The sequence below is a fragment of the Chrysemys picta genome, chromosome 7 (genome assembly GCF_011386835.1).
Source record: "Chrysemys picta bellii isolate R12L10 chromosome 7, ASM1138683v2, whole genome shotgun sequence".
In the NCBI taxonomy this organism is placed as follows: domain Eukaryota; kingdom Metazoa; phylum Chordata; order Testudines; family Emydidae; genus Chrysemys; species Chrysemys picta.
The window spans coordinates 126,926,934-126,950,935 of record NC_088797.1 but is presented as its reverse complement, the minus strand read 5'-3'; the positions used below and the strand labels follow the sequence as shown (position 1 = coordinate 126,950,935).

At 46.6% G+C, this 24,002-nt stretch overlaps 1 protein-coding gene and 1 long non-coding RNA gene across 3 annotated transcripts in view; both read left to right on the top strand.

Annotated features, from left to right (window-relative positions):
• Nucleotides 1-488: 488 nt before the first annotated feature.
• Nucleotides 489-2,676, top strand: LOC135972952 (uncharacterized). The gene is made up of 2 exons (XR_010589568.1): nt 489-1,366; nt 1,804-2,676. It is a non-coding gene; the product is annotated as an uncharacterized LOC135972952 (long non-coding RNA).
• A 3,222-nt stretch (nt 2,677-5,898) lies between these two features.
• Nucleotides 5,899-24,002, top strand: part of OGA (O-GlcNAcase) — a 43,131-nt gene continuing 25,027 nt past the window's right edge. Inside the window, exons 1-7 of one of the 2 annotated variants that reach the window (XM_024100493.3) lie at nt 5,899-5,977; nt 12,805-12,856; nt 13,186-13,283; nt 14,920-15,050; nt 16,125-16,296; nt 23,336-23,434; nt 23,592-23,876. In XM_024100493.3, coding sequence (XP_023956261.1) covers nt 12,828-12,856; nt 13,186-13,283; nt 14,920-15,050; nt 16,125-16,296; nt 23,336-23,434; nt 23,592-23,876 — 814 coding nt within the window. In that variant the 5' untranslated portion in view covers nt 5,899-5,977; nt 12,805-12,827. Of the gene's footprint in view, nt 5,978-6,003; nt 6,492-12,804; nt 12,857-13,185; nt 13,284-14,919; nt 15,051-16,124; nt 16,297-23,335; nt 23,435-23,591; nt 23,877-24,002 lie in introns of those variants that run through there. The other variant, XM_005289391.4, reaches the window with a different exon arrangement.

Below are 24,002 nucleotides of genomic sequence, written 5' to 3'. Positions count from 1 at the left end.
GGCTAGTTTGCGGGGGGCCCAGCTCTTGCTCCCGGGGCAGCTCCATCCCCCTTTCTTGGGGTGCTCTGGGCGTGAACCGGGCCAGGCCAGGCCCTTCACACCCTGCCCAGCTTGGCCAATGGGACCTAGAACCGGGCCTGCCATGGGCTGGCTCAGAGTGCCCCCTTGTGGCAGAGGGATGCTCAAACACCTCCTCAGCACCCCAAACCCACAGGGCCCTCTTAGCTCCTTGGGTCCTCCCCGTGCCAGGCTGGGAGCCGGTGCCCTGCCGCAGGCGATGGCAGACCCTAAAGCGCTGCATGCATCTTAACGGCCCATCTATCCCCCCTTCTGTAGCATGGGGGCCAGGCTGCGGCCTGACCCCGGGAACAAGGGGTTAAGCTCAGACCAGCCTGCCCTGGCACCGGTGTTGGGGGAAGGGCTCTGAGAAAGGCCAGCAGGGGGAGGGGAGGGGAGTTGAGGTTGGGTAGGCAGGGGCTGACGGGGGGCTGGAGCCCCCTCCGGCAGACTTTCCCTGGCTACTTGCAGACCCCCACTCACAGCTGAGCCGCCGGCCTGAGCCAGGTCAGCACTTGACAACCCAGCACTACGGAAACGAGAAATAATTCTCTGGGGAAGATGCGCCCGGAGCTTTACAAAGCCAGACCACGAATGGGGTCTAATGGCACAAGCGCCGGCCTGGCAGTCAGGAGCTGTGAGTTCTTGTCCTTGCTCTGCCACTGAGCTGCTGGGCAAATCACTTCTTCTGGTTCCCCTCCCTCCCGCCCATTGTCCGGCCTGTCTAGGCGGGAGCCGCCTGGGACAGGGACTGTCTCTGCGTTTGCACAGCATCGGCCACAAGGGGGGCCTGCTCTCGGCTGGGGCCTCTGGACGCTCAGATAACTAATAATTCCCGCAGCTGACACTATTGCATGAGCTGATCAGCAGCAATCAAACCAGCAGCCGGTTCTCTGCCTGGAACAAGAGAGTGACGCGCGCTACATTCGCCTGCCTCTCTCCCCAGGCCATGCTGCGGTCAGCAAGGGTGCTTGGCCTGGGATGGCTAACAAGGGGCTCTCCGAAGGCTCCGGCACTCTGGAAATTGTTTCCCGTACACCCCCTTGGTCTGACTTTCTGGACATGGTGCCACAGCTTAATTTGTAATGAAAGACGTGCCGGGGCTCAAGCAAATTTTTTTAGTTTCATAACTGATGCGCCAGGCCCAGAGGTGCCGGGCCCAGAGGTGCCGGGGCTCGGCCCTGGCACAAATTAAGCACTGCATGCCGCAGAAGACCCTGTTTGAGAAGGTCTCTGGAGAGGGCTAAGAGTCTGCTTCCTAGATGATGAAGGGGGAAGGTGGCTGGCCAGCCAAGTTCCTGTGGAGCTGGTGAGTTTAATGCTGCTGAGGTTTAACTGTATTTCCTGTATAAATAACGATGCCAGAGCGCATCCACGTGGCAGAGTTGCCTGCCGAGAAAGCACTGACGTTGCTGTCTGTGTCCCATGCCACTAGGCTGTGCCTGGGAGAGAATCCCCCAGCCGACGCCTGTAAGTGTGCAGGACAGAGTGATGTTAGCACTGGCTCACAGCTGTTTGCTAGCTTCCATTTTGCAGGCAGTGCGGGGGTGACAATCAAACTACTGCATGGCTTGGAGGTCGGCTCGAAATTGCTGCACAGGGGCTGCAACCGAAGCCTGAGCGTGCTATTGATCAGCAGAAGGCATTTTCCAGCCCTGAGGGTAGGAATTACAGCGGCCTAGAATGCAAGGGAGCCAGGAAACAACGCAGCAGTACTGTTGCTCCTGTTTCTGTTCTCTCCCCAAGGGTATTGATGAACCTGTGGCTCCAGTGAACCGGCACTTTGTCTCCAGGTGCATGTCCGTCCGTTGGTCTCTCAGCAGGGTGAATGATTATCTAATGGGGAGTCACCACCAGCAAACAAGATGGGCTGCTGGCTGCAGAAAAATGATAGGCACCAACGCCATCAGCCTACAAGACAAATGGTGATGGTCCAGAAATAGATCCTCCAGGGACCTCAGCTGCTACGAGTGGTGGAGAGGTCGTCCCCGCCTGGCTGGCATGAATCAACTGTCTAAAGACAAGTGATAGGTGTAATCTGGACACACTTGATGGAGAGTTGGCATTGGACTCTGAGTTGTCAGCCTCTTGCATTTCATGACAGCGAACCTCTCAGGAGACTCCTCCCAACTCCCTAACCCCGTTGCTTTTATTCTGCAGATTTTATTCTGCAGACCACAGCTCGAGAACGTTTCAGGTTAGCCTGGGTTTTTACAGCTGCTACAGGAAAATTAATTTCCCCTAGAAGTACAGTGGATTTGACCTATGGCCTCCATGTCACAAATCCATAAAGTATAGGTAAACTATAGACAACTGTAACTTGTGTAGATTAGTTATCATTTCTAGCTGTGGTGTATTTAGGACAGCTGGAATTGCAATCTATCACCTCAAGAAGGGGGCATGGGGGTTCCCTGGTCCAGCTTGCAGGCTAGAGGGGTCTGTAGCAAAGTGTGTCAGCAGATAGTTGTCTGGAAAGAGCCTCCTTAAAAGTAAAATTGGATGAGTTGTGTCTCTCTCTGCCTTAGGGAGCAGTCTGCTTTCTCTCTCTCTGTTTCTGGGTTCTTGTATGTTCTCCTTCTGAATTCTCAGAATAAAATAGTGCCACGTTGCAACTTTCAAGCAAGTGTTTTGTTTTGTTTTTAAATCTACTTCTCTGTCTGTATACCATGAATAACACTAGTTTTACCAGGATGAACTCAACCCAAGAGAACTCGCTTTCTCCAATGTCACATATTTACACGGAACACACCTGTTCCCCTGACCCTACTTAAACTCAGGGGTGCCAATCAGCTGTTTCCTCCTGGATACATGTCGATTGCCCGCCAAGGAACAGACATGCAGAAAGCTGAAACAGGGTATTTTCCTGTCGCCTCATGCCCGCTCCTTGTTTTTTGTCTTTATGGGGTTTCAAGCGCTGAGGAATTCAAGCACCATGTCCCAGATCCTTCAGTTGCTCCTGTGAAACCTGCTACCCATCTCTAGCTTTTCAGGTTCATTTGATCCTGTAACTGAAGCTCTTCATTTTAGTTCATTATATTTTCAAAGTGTGTTGACTTCTTGCTATCCTGAGAAGTAGCACTGCCTAGTGGATAGGGCATTGGACTGAGTGTCAGGAGACCTGGATTTTATTCTTGGCTCTGTCATTGACCTGTGACCTTGGGGAAGTCACTCCATGGCTGTGCTTCAGTTTCCCCTCCCACTCTTTGCCTGTCCTGTCTATTTAGACCGTGAGCTCTTCATTACAGCGATTGTCTTGCTGGGTGTGTGTGCAGTGGGGTCCCAGGTGCTGTCACACAGATAACTAATATTCCTTTTACAAAGTTCTCTGTTCATGATCTCTCACACCCCAAATCAACCAGTATCTGGGGCACAGGACAATGTGTCTGCCCCATGCGCTAGCCCGTGAACCCAATGTTATGTTTCAAGCCACGCACAGAGAGGAGCTGGCAACTTCTTTTAAGAGCAGCTTGTTCAAAGAGTATTTTCAAAGTAACTGAGGATGTTCTCTCGTAGATGAGTGGAGCTTTGCTGCTTCCTCTGGCTTGGGCTTAATTCTCTCTTTGCTGGTGCACTGTCTATAGGAGAGCTGAACTATTTGTAACTGAAGTGATTGGACAGGACTGGCTTAAGCACAGTTCAAGGAATTCAACAATCAGGCGTGCTGATCTGGTTGAAGAACCAGAGCCGGATTGCCCTGCATCCACAAGACGCCATTCTAAACTGTTTCAGTGCCAATGGCTTCTGGCTGCATACCTAACCCACACATAAGAGAAGCAGTGGATTCTGGGAGACTGCAAAGGACCTGCAGTGCACTGTGGGACAGCCGCAGGAGGACTAATTGAACCGTTTAAATTGGTCCATGTCTGCAGTGGCTCGGAAACCAGAGTGAACTAGTTCTCAGACTTGTGTAAATCAAGCCTATCCCAGACTGTAAAAGCAGCTCACGTACTTTTGTGTTGATAAGTGTTTTGACAAGATTCATCAATTCCAAGGCCAGAAGGAACAACGGTGATCATCTAGTCTGACCTCCTGCATAGCCCAGGCCAGAGAACTGCCCCAGAATAATTCCTAGAGCAGAGTGTTGCCGGCAGAGAGGGCCCGAGGACAGCAACAGCGGGGTTCGTTGCCCGGTATACTTCGCGCCAATAAACACACCAGGGTGGAGAAGCAGTCAACGTTTATTTGGGATCCCAAAGCGGTGCAAGGAGACTGACACGTCTCAGATCAAGCACACTATCATAAGCAGTTTCTTTCTTCTTATACATTTTACAGCTAAGCCTCAGCCCCCCCCACCCCACCCTTCCTCCCCCTCTACCCCTCCCTTCCCTGGTAACAGTTACTAAGCAAATAGCAATTACATTTAAGCAGTTAAGTCATTCTTGGCAGCTATAAGCCTAGCTTGTTAGTAACTTCTTTAAACCGTTATCTTGTCCTTTTTCCCTTTGAACTGTTATTTTCCCTTCAGCCACAAACATGCAGGCTTCATTATTACTGCTTGATACCGGTGTGAGCAGGGGGTTGCACACAGATAACTGGTTGCTTACATATTCCAATTGCACCTGGCTTGTGAGGTCGATTCGAGTTTAAACATGGGAGAAGTTTGGTTCTTTTGGGCCTAGTGCAGGAAGGCTTCATTGACACTAGTGGCCTTCCACCCTCCCGAGTTACCTGGGGTTATGCCTAGCGACACCAACACCAGCAAGAGCTTGTAGAAAAACATCCAATCTTGATTTTAAAATGGTCAGTGATGGAGAATCCACCACGACCAGGGTTCTAGGAGGTTTGAATGGTACATTTCTGTAGTGTAGACCAGACTTGTGGGACCAGAATTGAGTTCAGTGTCACTCATATTTTCTGCGACCTCACTTTCTCCCGGGAGACTAGAGTCCCTTAGGCCTTTGTACTTCTCATTCCTAAAGAGGGAAGCAAAATGTGCCAATCCTACAGGTCAGTTACAGCAATGAAATTCAGAATAACTCCAGCCCTTGTCACATGTACTTCGCATACAGACTCAGAGAAGGATCTGGCCCCTAATGTCCGAGGCCTCATTAGTTCTCACGTACATTCCTCTCAATCCACGGCTGCTGCATTTTCACTCCCAGCGATAGCAAATGGGGCAGCAGGCATCTGGTGTTCTTACAAAAAGAAGAACAGGAGTACTTGTGGCACCTTAGAGACTAACAAATTTATTAGAGCATAAGCTTTCGTGGGCTACAGCCCACTTCATCGGGTTAGCCTTAGGGTTTCCTATCCCAGCCCCTGCAAGGGGTGACTTCCCGCTGCAGGGGAGTCTTGTCACTGGCTGGCTGGGTAAGTCCGGTGCAGGCTGTTCCCCTTGGGCAGCATTCGGTCTGTGCTTCTCTTCCCCGTGTAGACGGCCAGGGTTCAAGGGAGGCGAGCACGGGGTCTCCCATCCAGGGCTGACCCAGCCGGGCCCTGCTTAGCTTGGGAGAAGTGGCAGACCTCGCGCGGCAACAGGCCACTCAGCCAGCCTCGGGGGCGGGGCAAGGCGGCTGCGGAAAGTGGGTCAAGCGGCGCCTTTCCTCCCCCTGCACATGCGCACTGAGCTACCCCATCCGTCCAGCGGCTGGCCTCTCGCGAAGCCGCCATGGGCTACCCCGGGCGGGAAGCGCGTGCGCGTACGCAGAGTAAACACACGGACCGCTGCGAGTTAACTGCGCATGTGCCCTTCTCCTCTCGACGCTTGCGCATTAACATTCTGCCGCCTCTCCCCTCCCCCCCTCTGGCCTCCGAGACATGCGCACTAGCGCGCTATCGTCTCTGCGCACGCGTAGTGAGCCGCCACTTCATTTCCCCCTCCCCCCTCGGAGCCGACGGGCATGCGCAGTGGCACCCCCTCGCCGGGCCTCAGGCTGTACGCATGCGCGCTAGGTGGCTGATCCCCTGTGTTCCCCCTGAGGTAACACCTTCGCCTCAGCCCGTTGTCCCCTCCGAAGCCCTGCGGCTCCCGCGGTGCCAGGCCGCTGTCGGACCGGACGCGAGACCCCCGGGGCGGCGGCGGCGGCGGCGGCGGCGGCGTCTCCTCCCGAGCGGGCGGGGCGGGGCGGCTCCGGGCTGGGCGGCGCGGACCGGTTGGGGCCGGTTCCCCGCGCAGGCGCAGGGCCCCATAAACAGGAAGCGGCGGCTGGGGCGCCCGGGTCGGCGCGGGGGAGCCGGAGACAAAGGGCTGGGCCAGGCCCGGCACAGGCGGGGGTCCCCGGCGGCGCTGGCGGGCGGCAGCATGGTGCAGAAGGAGGGGCAGGCGGCGCTGGAGGAGCGGGAGCCCCAGGGCAGCCCCAGCCCGGCCGGGGTGCCGGTGGCTCCGCTGGAACCGGCGGGGGCCTCCGCGGGGCCGGGCCCGAGCGGGGAGGAGACGGACACGGAGACCGAGACGGTGGCCGGGGCCCGGCGCTTCCTCTGCGGTGTGGTGGAAGGTAAGGGGGGGGGTGTCGGTCACCAAGGCAACGGGGGCCCTGGGCTAGTCTCGCCTCACTGGGAGCAGCCCCCGCGTGGGGTCCCGCCCCGGGCCGCTCCCTCTGCCCTGGAGCCCGGTCGCCTCCCTCGGGATCGGCTTCGCGTTCAGTCTCCTGGTTACTGCTCGTGCACAGCCCTCGGTCGGGGCTGACTGCAGGGCAGGTCCGCCCCACCCGGGGGTGCCTGGGGGGGGGGCACACCCGGCCCCACGCTGCGGATTCGCCCCACCCTGGGGTGCCTGGGGGGGGGCACATCCGGCCCCACGCTGCGGATTCGCCCCACCCTGGGGTGCCTGGGGGGGGGCACATCCGGCCCCACGCTGCAGATTCGCCCCACCCGGGGGTGCCTGGGGGGGGGGCACACCCGGCCCCACGCTGCGGATTCGCCCCACCCTGGGGTGCCTGGGGGGGGGCACATCCGGCCCCACGCTGCGGATTCGCCCCACCCTGGGGTGCCTGGGGGGGGCACATCCAGCCCCACGCTGCAGATTCGCCCCACCCGGGGGTGCCTGGGGGGGGCACACCCGGCCCCACGCTGCGGATTCGCCCCACCCGGGGGTGCCTGGGGGGGGGGCACACCCGGCCCCACGCTGCAGATTCGTCCCACCCGGGGGTGCCTGGGGGGGGGCACACCCGGCCCCACGCTGCAGATTCGTCCCACCCGGGGGTGCCTGGGGGGGGGCACATCCGGCCCCACGCTGCAGATTCGCCCCACCCGGGGGTGTCTGGGGGGGGGCACATCCGGCCCCACGCTGCAGATTCGCCCCACCCGGGGGTGCCTGGGGGGGGGTACATCCGGCCCCACGCTGCAGATTCTCCCCACCCTGGGGTACCTGCGGGGGGCACATCCGGCCCCACGCTGCAGATTCGCCCCACCCTGGGGTGCCTGGGGGGGGCCACATCCGGCCCCACGCTGCAGATTCGCCCCACCCTGGGGTACTTCGGGGGGGGGGCACATCCAGCCCCACGCTGCAGATTCTCCCCACCCTCGGGTACCTCGGGGGGCGGCATATTCGGCCCCACGCTGCAGATTCGCCCCACCCTCGGGTACCTTGGGGGGTGGGGGGGCACATCCGGCCCCACGCTGCAGATTCTCCCTACCCACCCTCGGGTACCTTGGGGGGGCACATCCGGCCCCACGCTGCAGATTCTCCCTACCCACCCTCGGGTACCTTGGGGGGGCACATCCGGCCCCACGCTGCAGATTCTTCCCACCCTGGGGTACGGGGGGGGGGGGGCATATTCGGCCCCATGGTGCAGTTTCTCCCCACCCCGGAGTACCTGGGGGGGATGCAGCTGGCCCCACCCCACAAGCTGCTCTCTAGGCTGGTAGATTAATGGGCTTGTAGTGCAGGCATAGTCTAGCATTCCTGGCTAGCTCTTATATGCGGGGGCGGAGACCCAGTCTACAGGGCTGTCCTGCAGTAAGGAAACCCGAGCCATGCTCCCTGCCTGCATGTTAGAAGTTCAGACTTCTGTGTAAGAAATAGGCGATTCCATGGGCGTCTGATCTCACATTAATACTAAGTAAGTCCCTGTTCTCTGCTGTCACTTGTCATTTTAATTGTATTATGGAGTAATCTGCATTTCTCGCTTGGCATATTTGTTTCACTGAGATCTTGCACGAATTTTATTATGGTGAAAGCTGTAAAATAAAAGGTTTCAGAGTAGCAGCCGTGTTAGTCTGTATCCGCAAAAAGAAGAACAGGAGGACTTGTGGCACCTTAGAGACTAACAATTTTATTAGAGCATAAGCTTTCGTGGACTACAGCCCACTTCTTCGGATGCATATAGAATGGAACATATATTGAGGAGATATATATACACACATACAGAGAGCATAAACAGGTGGGAGTTGTCTTACCACCTCTGAGAGGCCAATTAATTAAGAGAAAAAAAACTTTTGAAGTGATAATCAAGCTAGCCTAGTACAGACAGACAGTTAGATAACAAGTGTGAGAATACTAACAAGGGGAGACAGAAAACCAGTGGGAGAACACTTTAACCTGTCTGGTCATTCAGTGACAGACCTGCGGGTGGCTATATTACAACAGAAAAACTTCAAAAACAGACTCCAACGAGAAACTGCTGAGCTAGAATTGATATGCAAACTAGACACAATCAACTCCGGTTTGAATAAGGACTGGGAATGGCTGAGCCATTACAGACATTGAATCTGTCTCCCCTTGTTAGTATTCTCACACTTGTTATCTAACTGTCTGTCTGTACTAGGCTAGCTTGATTATCACTTCAAAAGTTTTTTTTCTCTTAATTAATTGGCCTCTCAGAGGTGGTAAGACAACTCCCACCTGTTTATGCTCTCTGTATGTGTGTATATATATCTCCTCAATATATGTTCCATTCTATATGCATCCGAAGAAGTGGGCTGTAGTCCACGAAAGCTTATGCTCTAATAAATTTGTTAGTCTCTAAGGTGCCACAAGTCCTCCTGTTCTTCTTTCTGTAAAATAAAGTAGGCTTCCGTACTTTTCATTAATTGCTGAAAAATTTGAGGCTTTTTTGACAGTGATTGAGGTGGATGCTTGTAATCTGGAAAGATAAAAGTTTATTCTGGACATAATTGTTGGCTTGGAATTGTTTGAATTGTTATAACTAGACTGGTAAGTTTTAGATTTGTAGAGAACTTTTTCAGTTGGACAACAAAACGATTAGTGGATGCAGTGGGGAGTGAAATGGGTTGTTTATCAAAGTCAGCATTTACATTGCTTTTGTTCATGTCTAAAAGGAAAACACCCTTTGGCTGCAGTAAATATTAACATAACATAAGGATGGCCAGACTGGGTCAGACGAAAGGTCCATCTAGCCCAGTATCCTGTCTTCCGACAGTGGCCAATGCCAGGTGCCCCAGAGGGAATGAACAGAACAGGGAATCATCCCCTGTTGCCCATTCCCAGCTTCTGGCAAACAGAGGCTAGGGACACCATCCCTGTCCATCCTGGCTAATAGCCATTAATGGACCTATCCTCCATGAATTTATCTAGTTCTTTTTTGAACCTTGTTATAGTCTTGACCTTCACAACATCCTCTGGCAAGGAGTTCCACAGGTTGACTGTGCGTTGTGTGAAAAAATACTTCCTTTTGTTTGTTTAAAATCTGCTGCCTATTTAGTGGCCCCTAGCGCTTGTGTTATGAGAAGATGTAAATAACACTTCCTTATTTACTTTCTCAACATCAGTCATGATTTTATAGATCTCTATCATATCCCCCCTTAGTCTCTCTTTTCCAAGTTGAAAAGTGTTATTAATTATGGCAGCTGTTCCATACCCTTAATCATTTTTATTTTTGCCTTTTTCTGGATATTTTCTAATTCTAATACATTTTTAAAAAGTGATTAAAAAAGATCTATCAATTGTCATTGCTAATATCTGTCAGGCTTTTTGGCACTTATTAGCCCTCAGCCAGCCTAGGGATATTCAGGTCTACCCAAAATGTTCATTACTGAAGTAGATTTTTACCTTGTAGTGAAAGGTACCAGATTGATAGCACTGGAGATAAGCACAGATGGCAGCAACGAAGGCCTTTTGTATTCTTTCCTGTACTAAGATGAGTCAGTTTTATATAAGATACTGAATAGGTGTCAGATGGTAGTAAGCTTCTGATCACTTCTGATTGATTTGGTTTGAATCCGAGACCTAGAGGTGAAAGGCTTTCTATCAAATTACCCATTTCCCAGTCTCTCCCTCTCTCCATTTTCTCACCTTCCCACAAGACCATTTTGTTTGTTTATATAGTGGTACCAACTAGACTCTAGGTCCCAGCCTCATTGTGCTAGGTACTGTACAGACATGTAGCAAAAATATCTCTGCTCTGAAGAGCTTTCAATCTAAGTATAGGCAATCCGTGGGAATCAGGGTCTCAGTAACGTATCGGAGAGAGAGAGATGGCGAAGTTTGTGTAACATGATCAAAGCGATGAGTCAGGAACTGTTGTTGCAGTGGCAAAGTGGGCCACGATGGCATTGGTCAAGGCCAGAGATGAAAAAATTGGTAGCTTAGATACTGAGGACCTGGACAAAAGCTTTTGCTGTAGGTGGGGAGGAAAGGCCTGAAGTGGACACATTGCGACAAGAAGAATTGTCAGGGTCTAGACTTTTCCCGAATCTGATGGTCAAATACAGCAACCAGATTAAGACCCTTAGTGACAAGGAATGAGGGTATGTCTGGGAGGATGGGAATTAAAACTCTGTTCTGCCTATGTTTAATCTCACTGCTGGACACCCACAAAGAGAGATGGGAAAGACGGACCGAGTTCTTAGCTCGGCGAGAAGGATGTTAACATTGTCCCCAGCTGACATGTCTTAGTACTTTGATTTAAAGGGATGCTGTCAGGTTAAAATATCTTAATACACTACTAGCACTTTAGTTTAATATATTTTAATCTAAATTTACTCTTCATTGTTTAATACTTTAACCCTACCCATTATCTTTCACTGCCCCCTTTTTTTTTTAAGTTTGCATCTTGATTTCACTTCAGGTTACTATACGATTAGTTTTCAAATTGTGTTCCGATGTTCAGAATGCTCTACATACATAGAAGTGCCAAGTATTGACTAGGCACCACATTAATTAGGTCCCTTTGTGATTAGGTAGGTCTGTTTTACTAATTTAGGACCAAATTAGCCTGCCAGTGACAATGCAACTCTATTACATTTCTGTAAATGAGAAGAATTTGTCTGTTACCTTGTTTGTTCTGTGCACACCACTGGGCCTCTTTATTTGCTCTGCTGTTTCACTGTCCTCCATTTGTCACTTCACAATTGCAACCAAATGGGAGCGGTAGTACCTAACTTCACCACTTTGTGGCACTAAAAGTAACTAAAAATTGCTCTGTTAAGAATAACCTTTAAAAGTTGAGCTTATTTAGAGCTCCTCAAACTTAGTCCCAGGGTTCACTTTTAATAGGTAATTGGAGTCCATTTTTTAACATAGGACACTCTCAAATTGTACCTTGTTTTAAAAAGTCAAGCATTAGTCTAATGAACAAAGCCTGTCTAATCTTTCTATTTAAAATGAAAGTGCAAATATAGTGATAGTGGGTGATCAGGTCTGGAAATAGGACTGTTTAACTTCAGGCTAGTGATGTAAGGGCTTGTACATGCTTTTGCTTTGCCTTGCCAGTTGCATCATTCATCAAGCAGAGCAGTTATGTTGGATGAAAACGAAAGCTTTTTACATTTCACTCTTTTAGTCTTGGGTCTCTCCCTCAGACTGCCAAACTGAGACTTTCTAATATGAAGAGTGTCCACTTGTGATTAAAGGTGTGGATCTGTTGGCGCTCAATACTAAATGAAATTGCTTTAATAATGGTAGGCTAGTCGAGATCATTGCTTTTCATGAAGTGTCATTCATAGAGGGTAGATTGGGAGGAACTTATTAAATTTGAAGTTTGAGGCAGATCAAACTTCTGGATTTCCATTGAAATAGTCTGTTTAGGCGCCTCTCCATTTTTCACAAGCTGAAACTTTATATCCTTGGGCACAGCGTAATAAGGTGCCAGCATTTCCTAGTTAAAATAAAAAAGGGAACAAATCTTACGTATCCATTTGAGTCTGGCCCTCTATTTGCTCAAACCCCACCTCCCGTATATTTGAGCATAATATGTGTAGATTTAGGTAATATAACCTGTCTGTATCAAGAAACACTCTTGCGCTGGTAATTATTTTCAGAACTGTTCGATATTCCACTATTAAAGTTAAAGCTGCTCATCAGACTTCTAGAATGATAGCATAATTGGGTTATTGCTGTTGGGGCTACTAGTGTAGTAGTGCTGACCTGACTTGTGAAGGGCATCTGCTGAGGACTTCTGCTTGGATTCTGAAAATTAATTGCTTCAGTGGCTAAAATTATCAGCATGGATCATAAATTATGGAGGGTGTAATTAAATTGAAAATATAGATCTTTTAGTATTTCCTTTATGATTTTTTAGTATGTTATGTTTTTATGCTATTTTGATTTTTTTCCCCGATTGCTAGATTTCTGTTACATTTTAAACTGAATGTAATAGAAACATCTTTTGGGAGGAGGAGGAGAAGAAGAAAAGTGGGTCTCTGAGCTCTGGTCAAGTGTAGGTAGTCTCTTGGTTTATCCAAGGCCATGATCAAGTGTCTAGATGTTTTTGGTCTTTTGGCCTTGAGATGAAAACCTTGTCTTTGCTTCTGGGACCTTGAAGTGAGAAAATATTCTCTTAATCTTTGTTTCATGAGACAGATACAGTCTGATGTATAACTGGATAATTTTAATCTTGTTTCCCACAGGATTTTATGGAAGACCATGGATTATGGAGCAGAGGAAAGAACTTTTTAGAAGGCAAGTCACGTTTCCCCTTGGTTTGCAATGTGCTCCAGAACAGTAAAACTATCATCTTCCACTTAGTAGACTATTAAGGATACTCAGGCCTGACTTAGAGCAGCATTTTACGTATTATTTGTATTTTAGCTGATTACATTTCCCTTCTAATCTTGCTCAGGCTGTTCTGGATTTGTCTAGTCTCTCAAACTCTTGCAATACCATTTGAATTAGTAGTATAGCGGTGAATGTTCTCAAAGACAAATGGATACATTTGAGAATGAGATCTTATAAAATGCAGCTTTGTTGCACTTGTAGAATACTAATGGAGGCTTTTCCCCCCGTTACAGGCTTCAGAAATGGGGACTGAATACCTACTTGTATGCTCCAAAAGATGACTACAAGCACAGGATGTTCTGGCGAGAAATGTACTCTGTGGAGGAAGCTGGTAATTGCCTTTATTCCCCTCAGTATTTTCCATAAGTAGTTGCTGAATAAATCAGTCACTGGTACATGTGCTTGGATGTTTAATCATTGTATCCAGTTTTAAAGGTGAATGGCAATGCAGAAAGCATTAGGTCAAGGTTTATATACTGAATGCCCCTTGCAAGCTTACTTAATAGGGCTTGCAAAATACGTTTGGGTTTTCCTTCACTTTAATTTTAGCTTTGCATTTCACCTCTAAAACTCCGTTTAAGACTAGCTTTAGTTTTATTGTGGGATTCACTCTCCTTCAACTTTCCCTCTTCTGGCAGTGAGAGGGGTTCATTTTGAATTTTTTCCTTATCTGTATTGGTCATCGGGACCTTATTGTAAGGAAGGGGAAAATATTTCCTTTTTAAAATGGAATGAGCATTGCTAATGTCTCTGGTTGATCAAGTGCGCACACACACTAGTGAGGGGAGCCATGACTGGAACTTCAACTTCTGGCTTAATCAGAACTTTAAGGTAAAAAACAGAAGTTTTGACATTTGGGATTTATTTAGTAGCTGGTGGTTTTCACAAGAAGGGGTTACTCTTCTTTCTCTTCCCTGATTTCCTAGCTAGCATAACTACGGTGTTCTTGTCCAGTAGTGCCCCAGTGTTGCCAGCCCTAACAATCTGAAAATAAGTAAAATTGTACAGTCTTAGGGCCTGCACCTAGGAGTCTTGCTGCTGACTTCATTGAGGAGAGGAGATGGCCCTTACTGAGTTTTAAGGTGCTCTTGTCACCAGTGGAAAAGAGCTATTCTGTCAGAGCACAGAGGTTTGTTGGCTAACAGGGCATTTGTAGGAGTCTCTTCCTTGGGTGAAGGAGAGAGACGATAACCACATCAGAATTAAATCTTGTAGGGGCTACTTTGAATGGTTTTAGGAATAAAGTTAAAGGGATGTTGGCAGATTACAATTATATTTATAAAACAAATTTTCTTACCTGTTACCAATAACACTGTGGGTTATAACAGGTTCCAAAAAAATTATTTGTTTACTTCCGCTTCTCTCAGCTTGGAGAATGAAATTTGCCTTTTTTAGGATAACTTCTACTCAGAGGTTTTTAAAAGCCACTATTGATGCATCCTGTAGCTCAGCAGTATACAAATATTGCAGTTGAAAGCATCAGACAAAGAGTTCAACTGAACAAATCCTGTTTGCAAAAATTGATTACTACATTGGATCAGTTCTTTAATATTTTTGACCCATATGGAAATGAGTAACCGTTTCAGAGCTTTTAGGTTTGATTCCATATAAACAGGTGAAATGCACCCATGTTTGCCACACAGGATCAAACTGGCATATTCTCATTCTTTTAAAAGGTTTCTAAAAATAATGATAAATGTGAAATAAAGCTTAAACTACAAGACAAGTATTTGTTACCATCCTTTTAATGTTGTTTCTCTACACAATTTGCAATACAGCTTAGATTACTGATGCAGCAGTAAGCACTTAGAACATTCAAAATATTTGTTAAAGCTACCTGAAACCCTTTCTTGGCTTCTAGCAGTGGAGTAATTTGCTTTTTATAATGTATTTCTTAATATTTATGAGGAGGTATCTTAGCTTTCTTATTGATGAATCCTTCTGAAATACTTGGATTTAACTCTTAGAGCAACTCATGACCCTAATCTCGGCTGCCCAAGAATATGAGATAGAATTCATCTATGCCATCTCGCCTGGACTTGATATCACTTTCTCAAATCCAAAAGAAGTGTCCACATTGAAACGCAAGCTGGACCAGGTAGGTCTTGTTGAAACTCTCAGCCCATGTGATTTAAGAATGTTTGGAACTTCCAAAATAACTCAGTAACTCATGTGTCTGCTGTACACTTGGTGGCATTTTTTGACCAATTTTGCTTTTACGTATTGAACATAAGTGCCAATGTCTGTATAATACTATGTCTAATAATATTCAGAGTTTCTCATAAAATGAACAATGAGGCTTTGGGATTGAAACTACTGCAAGCATCAGGAAGGACTTTTTCTCCCATGTTAGATTTTGTACAGTTGGCCAGTGCACTATGGGAACTTCCTTAGAGGCAGGATGCTGGCAGTGATCTGATCAGGAATAACAATTCTTACTAACTGTTGTTTGGGAATTTTGGTCCTAAAATCCTTTTTTAAAAACCTCAAACTAAGACTCCTATCCAAAGGGAAGGATGGTATTCCTCCAAGAAAAATTTCAATGGGGAAGACCTAAAATGTGCACATACCTTCTAAGTTCCTGTGATGTTCTGCTCCACTTCACCTGAGGTCTGTTGCTGAATTTGGTCTTTCCTAGTTGTCTGCTTCTCCTATGAGATAAGACTTGGATTGGGAAATTGGAACAGACTGCCAGTCTCCAGTGATATCCTTGAGAAAAACATAATGGTGGGTCAGAGTCATGTATTGGCGATAACTGCCAAGGCATTCCTCTTCCTTCCCTCCCCCATTCCTCTAGTCCTTCCTTTATTGGAAAGAGTTTTGAATTTGCAAGGCACACTATGGTAATGGAAGCACTCCAACATTCGTCACTCATCTTGCAATGCTGTGCACTTTATGCAGGGTACTGTGGATTTGATTTAAAGGTTGACATATACTTGGGAATTTCAAGTGTATTTTTAGATTACAAATTACAAACTGAAAACCAGTGATTCCTCAAACAGAAATTGACTCATACTTATTTTGTGGGCTATTTTTTTTTTTTTTTGGGCTGGGGGGAGGGAAGGAATGTTGGCTGATCCTGTTAAAGGCAAGTTAGCTTTTAGAACTTTTTACTGTTTGTTTTCTTAATTTTCTAAACATTTCTCTTCACTTCTTTCCCCTTCTGCTCTAGGTTTCCCAGTTTGGCTGCAGATCCTTTGCACTGCTGTTTGATGATATCGATCACAACATGTGTGCAGCAGACAAAGAAGTCTTTAGCTCCTTTGCTCATGCCCAGGTCTCCATTACTAATGAAATATATCAGTATTTAGGAGAACCAGACACATTCCTATTCTGTCCTACAGGTAAAACATTAGGACTAATTTTACTTTGTGATAGCTTTGAAATTAATGAGCCTTCTATTTTACTGCACCCAGGTCAATGAAGGCTTTCCCTAGAGCAGTCACTAAACATCTTGGAGCAATCTGGAAGAATTGACATTTAAGGAAAGCGTAAAGAAACTAAATGTGTGTGGCTTGGGGCATATGATGACTAAGGGGGATATAAGTCTATTTGAAGGGTGTAAACATGAAGTAGTCGGAAAAATTATGTTGCAAGATACAAGAAGGTTCAACTAGGAATGAGACAAAACAAACTTTTTTCTAGTTTAGCTTGTATGAAGGAATCCAAATCATGTTTTGGAACTCTCCACAGCATGGTCAAGGTATAGGATGAATGGGACTTTCCCAAATTTCTCATTTTTAGCTGTTTTGTATCTTGCGTCAGCATTTGACTTGACACTGTCAGCAATGGTATTTTTTATATTGGGCTGTAAACAGGGCCACCCAGAGGATTCAGGGGGCCTGGGGTCTTTGGCGGTGGGGGACCCCCACCGCCGAATTGCCGCTGAAGACCCGGCTTTTCGGTGGCAGGTCCCGGAGCGGAAGGACCCCCCGCCGCCGAATTGTCGCCGAAGACCCGGAGCGGAAGAAGCTCCGGGGGCCCGGGCCCCATGAGAGTTTTCTTGGGCACCTGGAGCGAGTGAAGGACCCCACTCCAGGGGCCCCGAAAAACACTCGGGGGGGGCCCTGCGGGGCCTGGGGCAAACACAGTCTTGAGTTCTATCAGTAGGCTCCTTTGTGTGGACTAATTCAGTCTTTCTGTCTCCATTTCATACCTCTTTCCCATTAACATTTGTTACAGGTTATTGTAACCTTTTATAAACTTTACAGTTGAGCTCACAGTTAGGATAAATTGGTAGGCTAATTTATCCTAATACTCTGTTTCGTCACAAAAATACCCCAAAAGAATCTGACGAATTCCATGTTGACAAAACAAACAAACAAAAACCAGATCTACCACTTCTACATTAGCTCAGGATTCAGGTCTTCTGTCCAAGGGCATATTGAGCAGCAGATGTCAGCAAAGACCACAGTCTTTTCATTGCTAAACTGAAATTAAAACTGAGAACGTTCAACTTTAACATTGAAAACAAGAGTGCTGTGAGTAATTCCATCTTGAACTATGGAACAGGTTTGAGGTGCTGCCAAAGCAGAGGAAGGTAAGACACAGATTGGACTTAAAGAAAAGTGGGCAGCAGTCAGACCATGAGAGTCAAGCTGCAGCAGATAGTTGTCTATCAGCATAGACAAAACAAGACTTGCGTAAGCCAAGAGACTCCCTGAGGAAAGGAAAGCATTCAAAGGAGTACAAGGAAGTGAAAAGCAACACAAGGAAAGATAGATGGAGATATGTTGAAGACCTCATAGGAAACCATACAGCTGTTCACTAAATGTCTAAAATCGTGTGTGGAAAACTCAAAATGTATCAATAAAAAGCAACGGTGGAAAAATGTTTACAACTGAGGCAGAGCAGAAAAATAGAGGGCTGGAGCATTTCAAAGAAGGCTTCAACGGATGCAGCCTTACCTCCGCATCCGATATATTAAATGCGTGAATCTGATCAACTTGCCGTTAACATCAATCCAATAGAGATGACAGTCCAACTAGAAGTATAGGCTGCAGTCAAGAAACTGGAAAAATAACAAAGTAGTGGGAGATTATCAAATTGCAGCAGCAATGCTAAAAGCTCTTGATACCACCACCCTAATGAAACTTGCAGAACTGTTTAATGAAGTCTTTAAAAAGAGACTCTTTCTGGCCAGTGGAAACATGGAATCTTTGTCAGAACACCCAAGAAGAGTGATCTCACTGACTGTAACAACTGGAGAACAACACAGAATAGTGTAAGTCTTCGGCAGTGCGATACTACTCAGGACAAAAGAGGCAGTAGATGCAAGCTTAGAGAACAACAATCTGGATTCAGGCCCAAGGGATCCTGTGTAGATCTGATATTCACACTAAGGACCATCGTAGAATGTATAGAATGGCATGTTCTCATCGTCAGTTTCATTGTGCAGCTGCCAAATGCCTTTTGAAAGTCAGTCATACATTCTGGCCTATGGAATCCCACCTAGAGTTGTCAATGTCATTAAGGCCGTGTATAGAGATGTGAAGTGCTCTTTAATGGTGAACATCCAGATGAGTGGTTCACAATGGACACTGGTGTGAAACAGAGATAAAATGCAGACCTGCTGTTTAAAATATTACCATAGAATGGATAATGAAGTGTATTAGCAATACAAACCCTGATAAAGTATTGGTTGAGAGCAAATGCCTAGAAGATCTAGACTTGGCCGATATTTTGCAACTGAGTGACAGCTCATGTCCACTAGAATCAGAAAAAAGCACTGGACGTAATTGGGGTATGTGTTATGGATGCCAACACTCAGACTCCCACATGAAGTCATCAAGTGGAAACCTACTGGTGAGAGGAAATGAGTGCCCAAGAGAAACTTTAAGAACCCTTAGTAGGGAGGGTAGAGCAGTTGACCTCAACACCATAGAGCAGATGGAAGCAGCAGCAAATGACAGAGAGGAATGGAAGAGACTAGTGTCTGCCTTGTGCACCAACAGTGGTACAGGAAGGATGTAATATAATTAGATATTCTAGAATAGCCTTTCCTTGTGTGTGAGCTAGAATTAGCAGTTCCAGTAAGCAATGACTAAGTTGAGAAATGGTTCCTCTAAACTTTGTGCCATTGTACCATTTGACCAGTAGTTGACGTTCCCCTGTGTGTATTTATAAAACGTAAATATTTTAGATTATGCTGCCTGTTTGTACTTAAACCGCACACTGCTTTCTCTAGAATAGCAACTTGACACTTCTAAGAAAAGACTAAACATTTTCAGGTTTAGACTTGACTATTCATAATTTATCCAGAATGTATCATTTATTTGTGGCAGCAATCTATGCTCTTAAACATAACTAGTTTGAACGCAACATCCATTTTAACAGCCTCTACTGGCTCCCCATCAAATTTCATATTTTTAAAAAGCTGTCACTTAATGGTGTGGCTCTCATGTTTTACAGTCATTCTCCAGGGGATGTAAAACTAAACCAAGTATCTGTTTGCCATTGGGCTTTCCATACTATCATAGAAAGGAAGTGCTGGAAGGCACCTAAAGAGGTCATCAATTCTAGCTGAAGCCAGACCAAATAAACCTAGACCTTCTATGACAGCTTTGTCCAATTTGTTCATAAAAATCTCCAGTGATGGGGATTCCACAACCTTCCCTGGAAGCCTATTCCAGAGCTTAACTACCCTTCTAGTTACAAAGTTTGCCTAATATCTAGCCTAAATCTCCCTTGCTACAGATTAAGCTCCTTACTTCTTGTCCTACTTTCAGTGGACATGGAGAAGAATGGATCCCTGTCGTCTTTGTAACAGCCCTTTACATACACCTCTACCCCGATATAACGTGGTCCTCGGTGAGATTTTTCAGCTCCCGTGTTATAGGTGAGACCGTGTTACATCGGGGTAAGGAGAGGAACCACTCCCTGTCCCAGCTCACCTCCGCTCTGCCTCCTCCCTGAGCGCGCTACTGCTGCTCCGCTTCTCCCTCCCTTCCAGGCTTGCCGCACCAATCAGCTGTTCGGCGGGGAGAAGCGGAGCAGTGGCAGCGCGCTCAGGGGGAGGAGGCGGAGATGAGCTGGAGTGGGGAGAGGTTCCTCTGCGCCCCCCGTTACTTGCTGCGGCCCTCCTCAGGCCCCCCCCCCTCCGCCCCAGCTCACCTCCGTTTCTGCCTCCTCCCACGAGCACGCCACAGCTCCGCTTCTCCCCCCCTCCCTCCCAGGCTTGTCGCGCGGCAAGCCTGGGAGGGAGGGAGGAGAAGCGGAGCTGAGCGGTGTGCTCGTGGGAGGAGGCGCAGTGAAGGTGAGTTGCGGCGGGGAGCAGTTCCTCTGCCCCAGCTCACCTCCGCTCTCGCTCTGCCTCCGCCTCCTCCCACGAGCACACCGCTCAGCTCCGCTTCTCTCTCCTCCCTCCCTCCCTCCTAGGCTTGCTGTGCCAATCAGCTGTTTGGCGCGGCAAGCCTGGGAGGGAGGAGAAGTGGAGCTGTGGTGCGCTCGTGGGAGGAGGCGGAGGCAGAGCGGAGGTGAGCTGGGGTGGGGGGGCCCGGGGAGGGACGCAGCAAGTAATGCGGGTGCAGAGGAACCGCTTGCGGTAACACGAATTTGGATATATAGGACTGCATTATATTGGGGTAGAGGTGTAGTTGAAGACTGTTTGTTTGTTTTCAGGTCCCTCTCCTCAGTCTTCTTTTCTCAAGTCTAAACATGCCCAGTTTTTTAACCTTTGCTCATAGGTCAGGTTTTCTAATCCTTTTATCACTTTTGTTGCACTCCTCTGGACTCTCTCCAGTTTGTTCACATCTTTCCTAAAGTTTGTGTCCAATTTTGTGCAGCAGTATTGTAGCTGAAACCTCATCAGTGCTGAGTAGAGTGGGATAGCTACTCACCATGTCTTCCATATGACACTCATGTTAATACGTCTCCGACTATTAGCCTTTTTGCCACTGCATCACATTGTTGACTCATACTCAATTTGTGATCCACTAGACCCCCCCCAGTTCCATTTCAGCAGTACTGCCACCTAGCCAGTTATTCCCCCATTTTGTAGTTGTGTATTTGATTTTTCCTTCCTAAGTGAAACTTTTTTTTATTGTATTTTCATCTTGTTAAATTCAGACCAATTCTCCAATTTGTTGTGGTCATTTTGAATTCTAATCCTATCCTCCGAAGTGCTAGCAACTCCTCCAAGCTTGGTGTAGTCTGCAGATTTTATAATTCTGCACCCCATTATTCAAGTCATTTAATGAAAATATTAAATAATACTGGACCCAGGTCTGACCCTGCAAGAACCCACTAGATATGCCCTCCCAGTTTGACAGCAAGTATGGTTTTTCAAGTTGCTGTGCCCCCACCTTATAGTAATTTCATCTAGTCCACATTTTCCTAGTTTGTTCATGAGAACGTCATGTAGGACTGTATCAAAAGCCTTACTAAAATCAAGATGTACCCTGTCTACTGGTTTTTTTCCCCCCTATCCACTAGGCCAGTAACCCTGTCAGAAGGAAATGGGTTGGTTTGCCATGGTTTGTTTTTGACAAATCCATGCTGATTATTCTTTATAACCCCTTTATCCTCTACGTGCTTACTAGTAAATTATTAAACAATCAATTTGTGTCATTCCAGGTATCAAAGTTAGGCTAACAGTACCTGTCCTGAAAAAGGGGACAATGTTTGCCCTTCTCCAGTCTTCTGAGGCTTCACCTATCCTCCATGAGTTTGCTAATGGTGCTGAGATTGCTTCAGTTCCTTAAGTATCCCAAGGTTAATTTCATCAGGCCCTGCTGACTTGAATATATCTGACTTATCTAAATTTCTTTAACCTGTTCTTTCCCTATTTTGGGTTTGTGTTCTTTCCCATTATTATTACTTGTGTTAAGTATCTGGTCACAATTTATCTGTTTAGTGAAGACTGAAGCATAATAGGCATTAAACACCTCAGCCTTGATGACATCAGTTATTAACTCTCCTTCCCCTCTAAGTAGAGGGACCTACACTTTCCTTAATCTTTCTCTTGCTCCTGATGTATTTAAAGAACCTGCTCTTCTTGCCTTTTATGTTTCTTGCTTGGTGTGACTCATTTTGTGCCTAGTCTTTCCTTGTCCCTACATGCTTGTACTATTCTTTTATACTCCTCCTTAGCAATTTTCTCCATGTTTCCACTTTTTGTAGGATTCCTTTCTGATTGTCTTTGAAACTTTAATAAAGAAGTTTTAAAAATTCCATTTATAGAGCATCCTTCAGTGGTGTTGGGGGAATCAACTTGTGGAATCGACACAGCTACAACACTGTTCTTACATGGCATCCATCAATGTACCTGTATACCTATATGTAAAACTTGAAGGGACAATAAGCCGTTTTTGAGCAAGAGGGAGACCAACGTTAGATAAATCAGAGTAGCAAATAGGGAAATTCTTGTGACCTGTAATTTTGAAAACAGTTTAACAAACCTTCAGATGTGTACAGCCTTCTTTGCCTTAGGAATGTGGGAATTTTCAGGCCAAACCACTTTTCAGGCCAGCATTAAAAGAGGGCAAAAATAGGCTATATAATGGAAGCTGTCTGCAGTCTTTAACTGGGGAGAGATTGCTGTATCTTCATGAGGCATTTAATATATCTCATTCAAATTTTGGGGGGTGGGGTTTGAGTGCTGTGGAGTATAAACACATTCTGTGCTTAAGATGGAAAACTGTCTGAAATTTTAGGCTGTGGAATAATCCCTGTAAGGGAGCAATTGAGAGCCTCATTGCTTGACATTTAGAATTGATCCAGAGACTAATTTAAAATATACTGAGATGGCAGGAATTCTGAAGTCCTGGTTTCTCTTGTTTCTACAAGTTGTCTAACCCTACCAAACTAGAGACAGAAGGGACTTGACTTCTGATTCATGTGCCCCTCTCAGTATGTGTAGCCACATATGAGATGAGGTGATTGATGATCCTTTTTGTGGCCAAGATACCATCTTGTGCATTAACTGGATGTTCATGTACTTATTTTCATGTTGCCTTATATGTTGGAGAGGAAGGTGAATACTACTAGTAGGAATTGCTTCCTAACGGGTCTTACGGGAATGACCAGTCAGATTACTGCATGCAGTAGTGTTGAGCCGTGTTGGTCCCAGGTTACTAGAGAGAAAAGGTGGGTGAGATAATACCTTTTATTGGATCAACTTCTGTGTAGCTTGAAAGCTTGTCTCTCTCATCAACAGAAGTTGGCTCAATAAAAGGTATTCTCACCCGCTGCATCTTAAACTACTTTCTGTACTGCCTAATTTGAAGATGAACCTTGTCCCCTATCCACCTGTACCACTGGGCTATTAAAAATGCCTAGTAAAACTCCATTATTCCAAGACTGTCATGTCTGTTTTCACAGTACATTTCTTTCTAATGATTGTCATTACTACTAGGATGTATTTTTCTTTTTCCCCCTCTCTAGAATATTGTGGAACTTTCTGCTATCCAAACGTTGCCCAATCCCCTTATTTACGGACTGTAGGAGAGAAGCTGTTACCTGGCATTGAGGTGTTGTGGACAGGTAGGAATCATGATCTTTGAGTTGATTAGTAGCCTTAAATGAACTCAGGCTTTTAGTAAATGATTTTATTGCACCTGTGAAATTACTTTGTTGCTTTCATGTATGAGTGCTTCTTAACTATATGTAAAGTCCTCTAATTATCCAATTGTACATCTAGGTCCTAAAGTTGTATCTAAAGACATTCCAGTAGAATCTATTGAAGAAGTTTCTAAGATCATCAGGAGAGCTCCAGTCATCTGGGATAACATTCATGCTAACGATTATGATCAGAAGAGGCTGTTTCTTGGGCCATATAAAGGTCGATCAACTGAACTCATCCCTCGACTGAAGGGAGTCCTGACCAATCCAAACTGTGAATTTGAAGCCAATTATGTTGCTATTCATACACTTGCAACTTGGTACAAATCCAACATGAATGGAGTGAGGAAAGATGTGGTGATGAGTAAGTAGATTTTTATGGTTTAATAGTTCATTGTCCATTGAGTTGGGACAAGGGAAAGACAACTGGACCAACTTGTTATAGGTCTTGTAGAAATGGCTTTAGTGGCAAATCATGGTGTTGTACTCT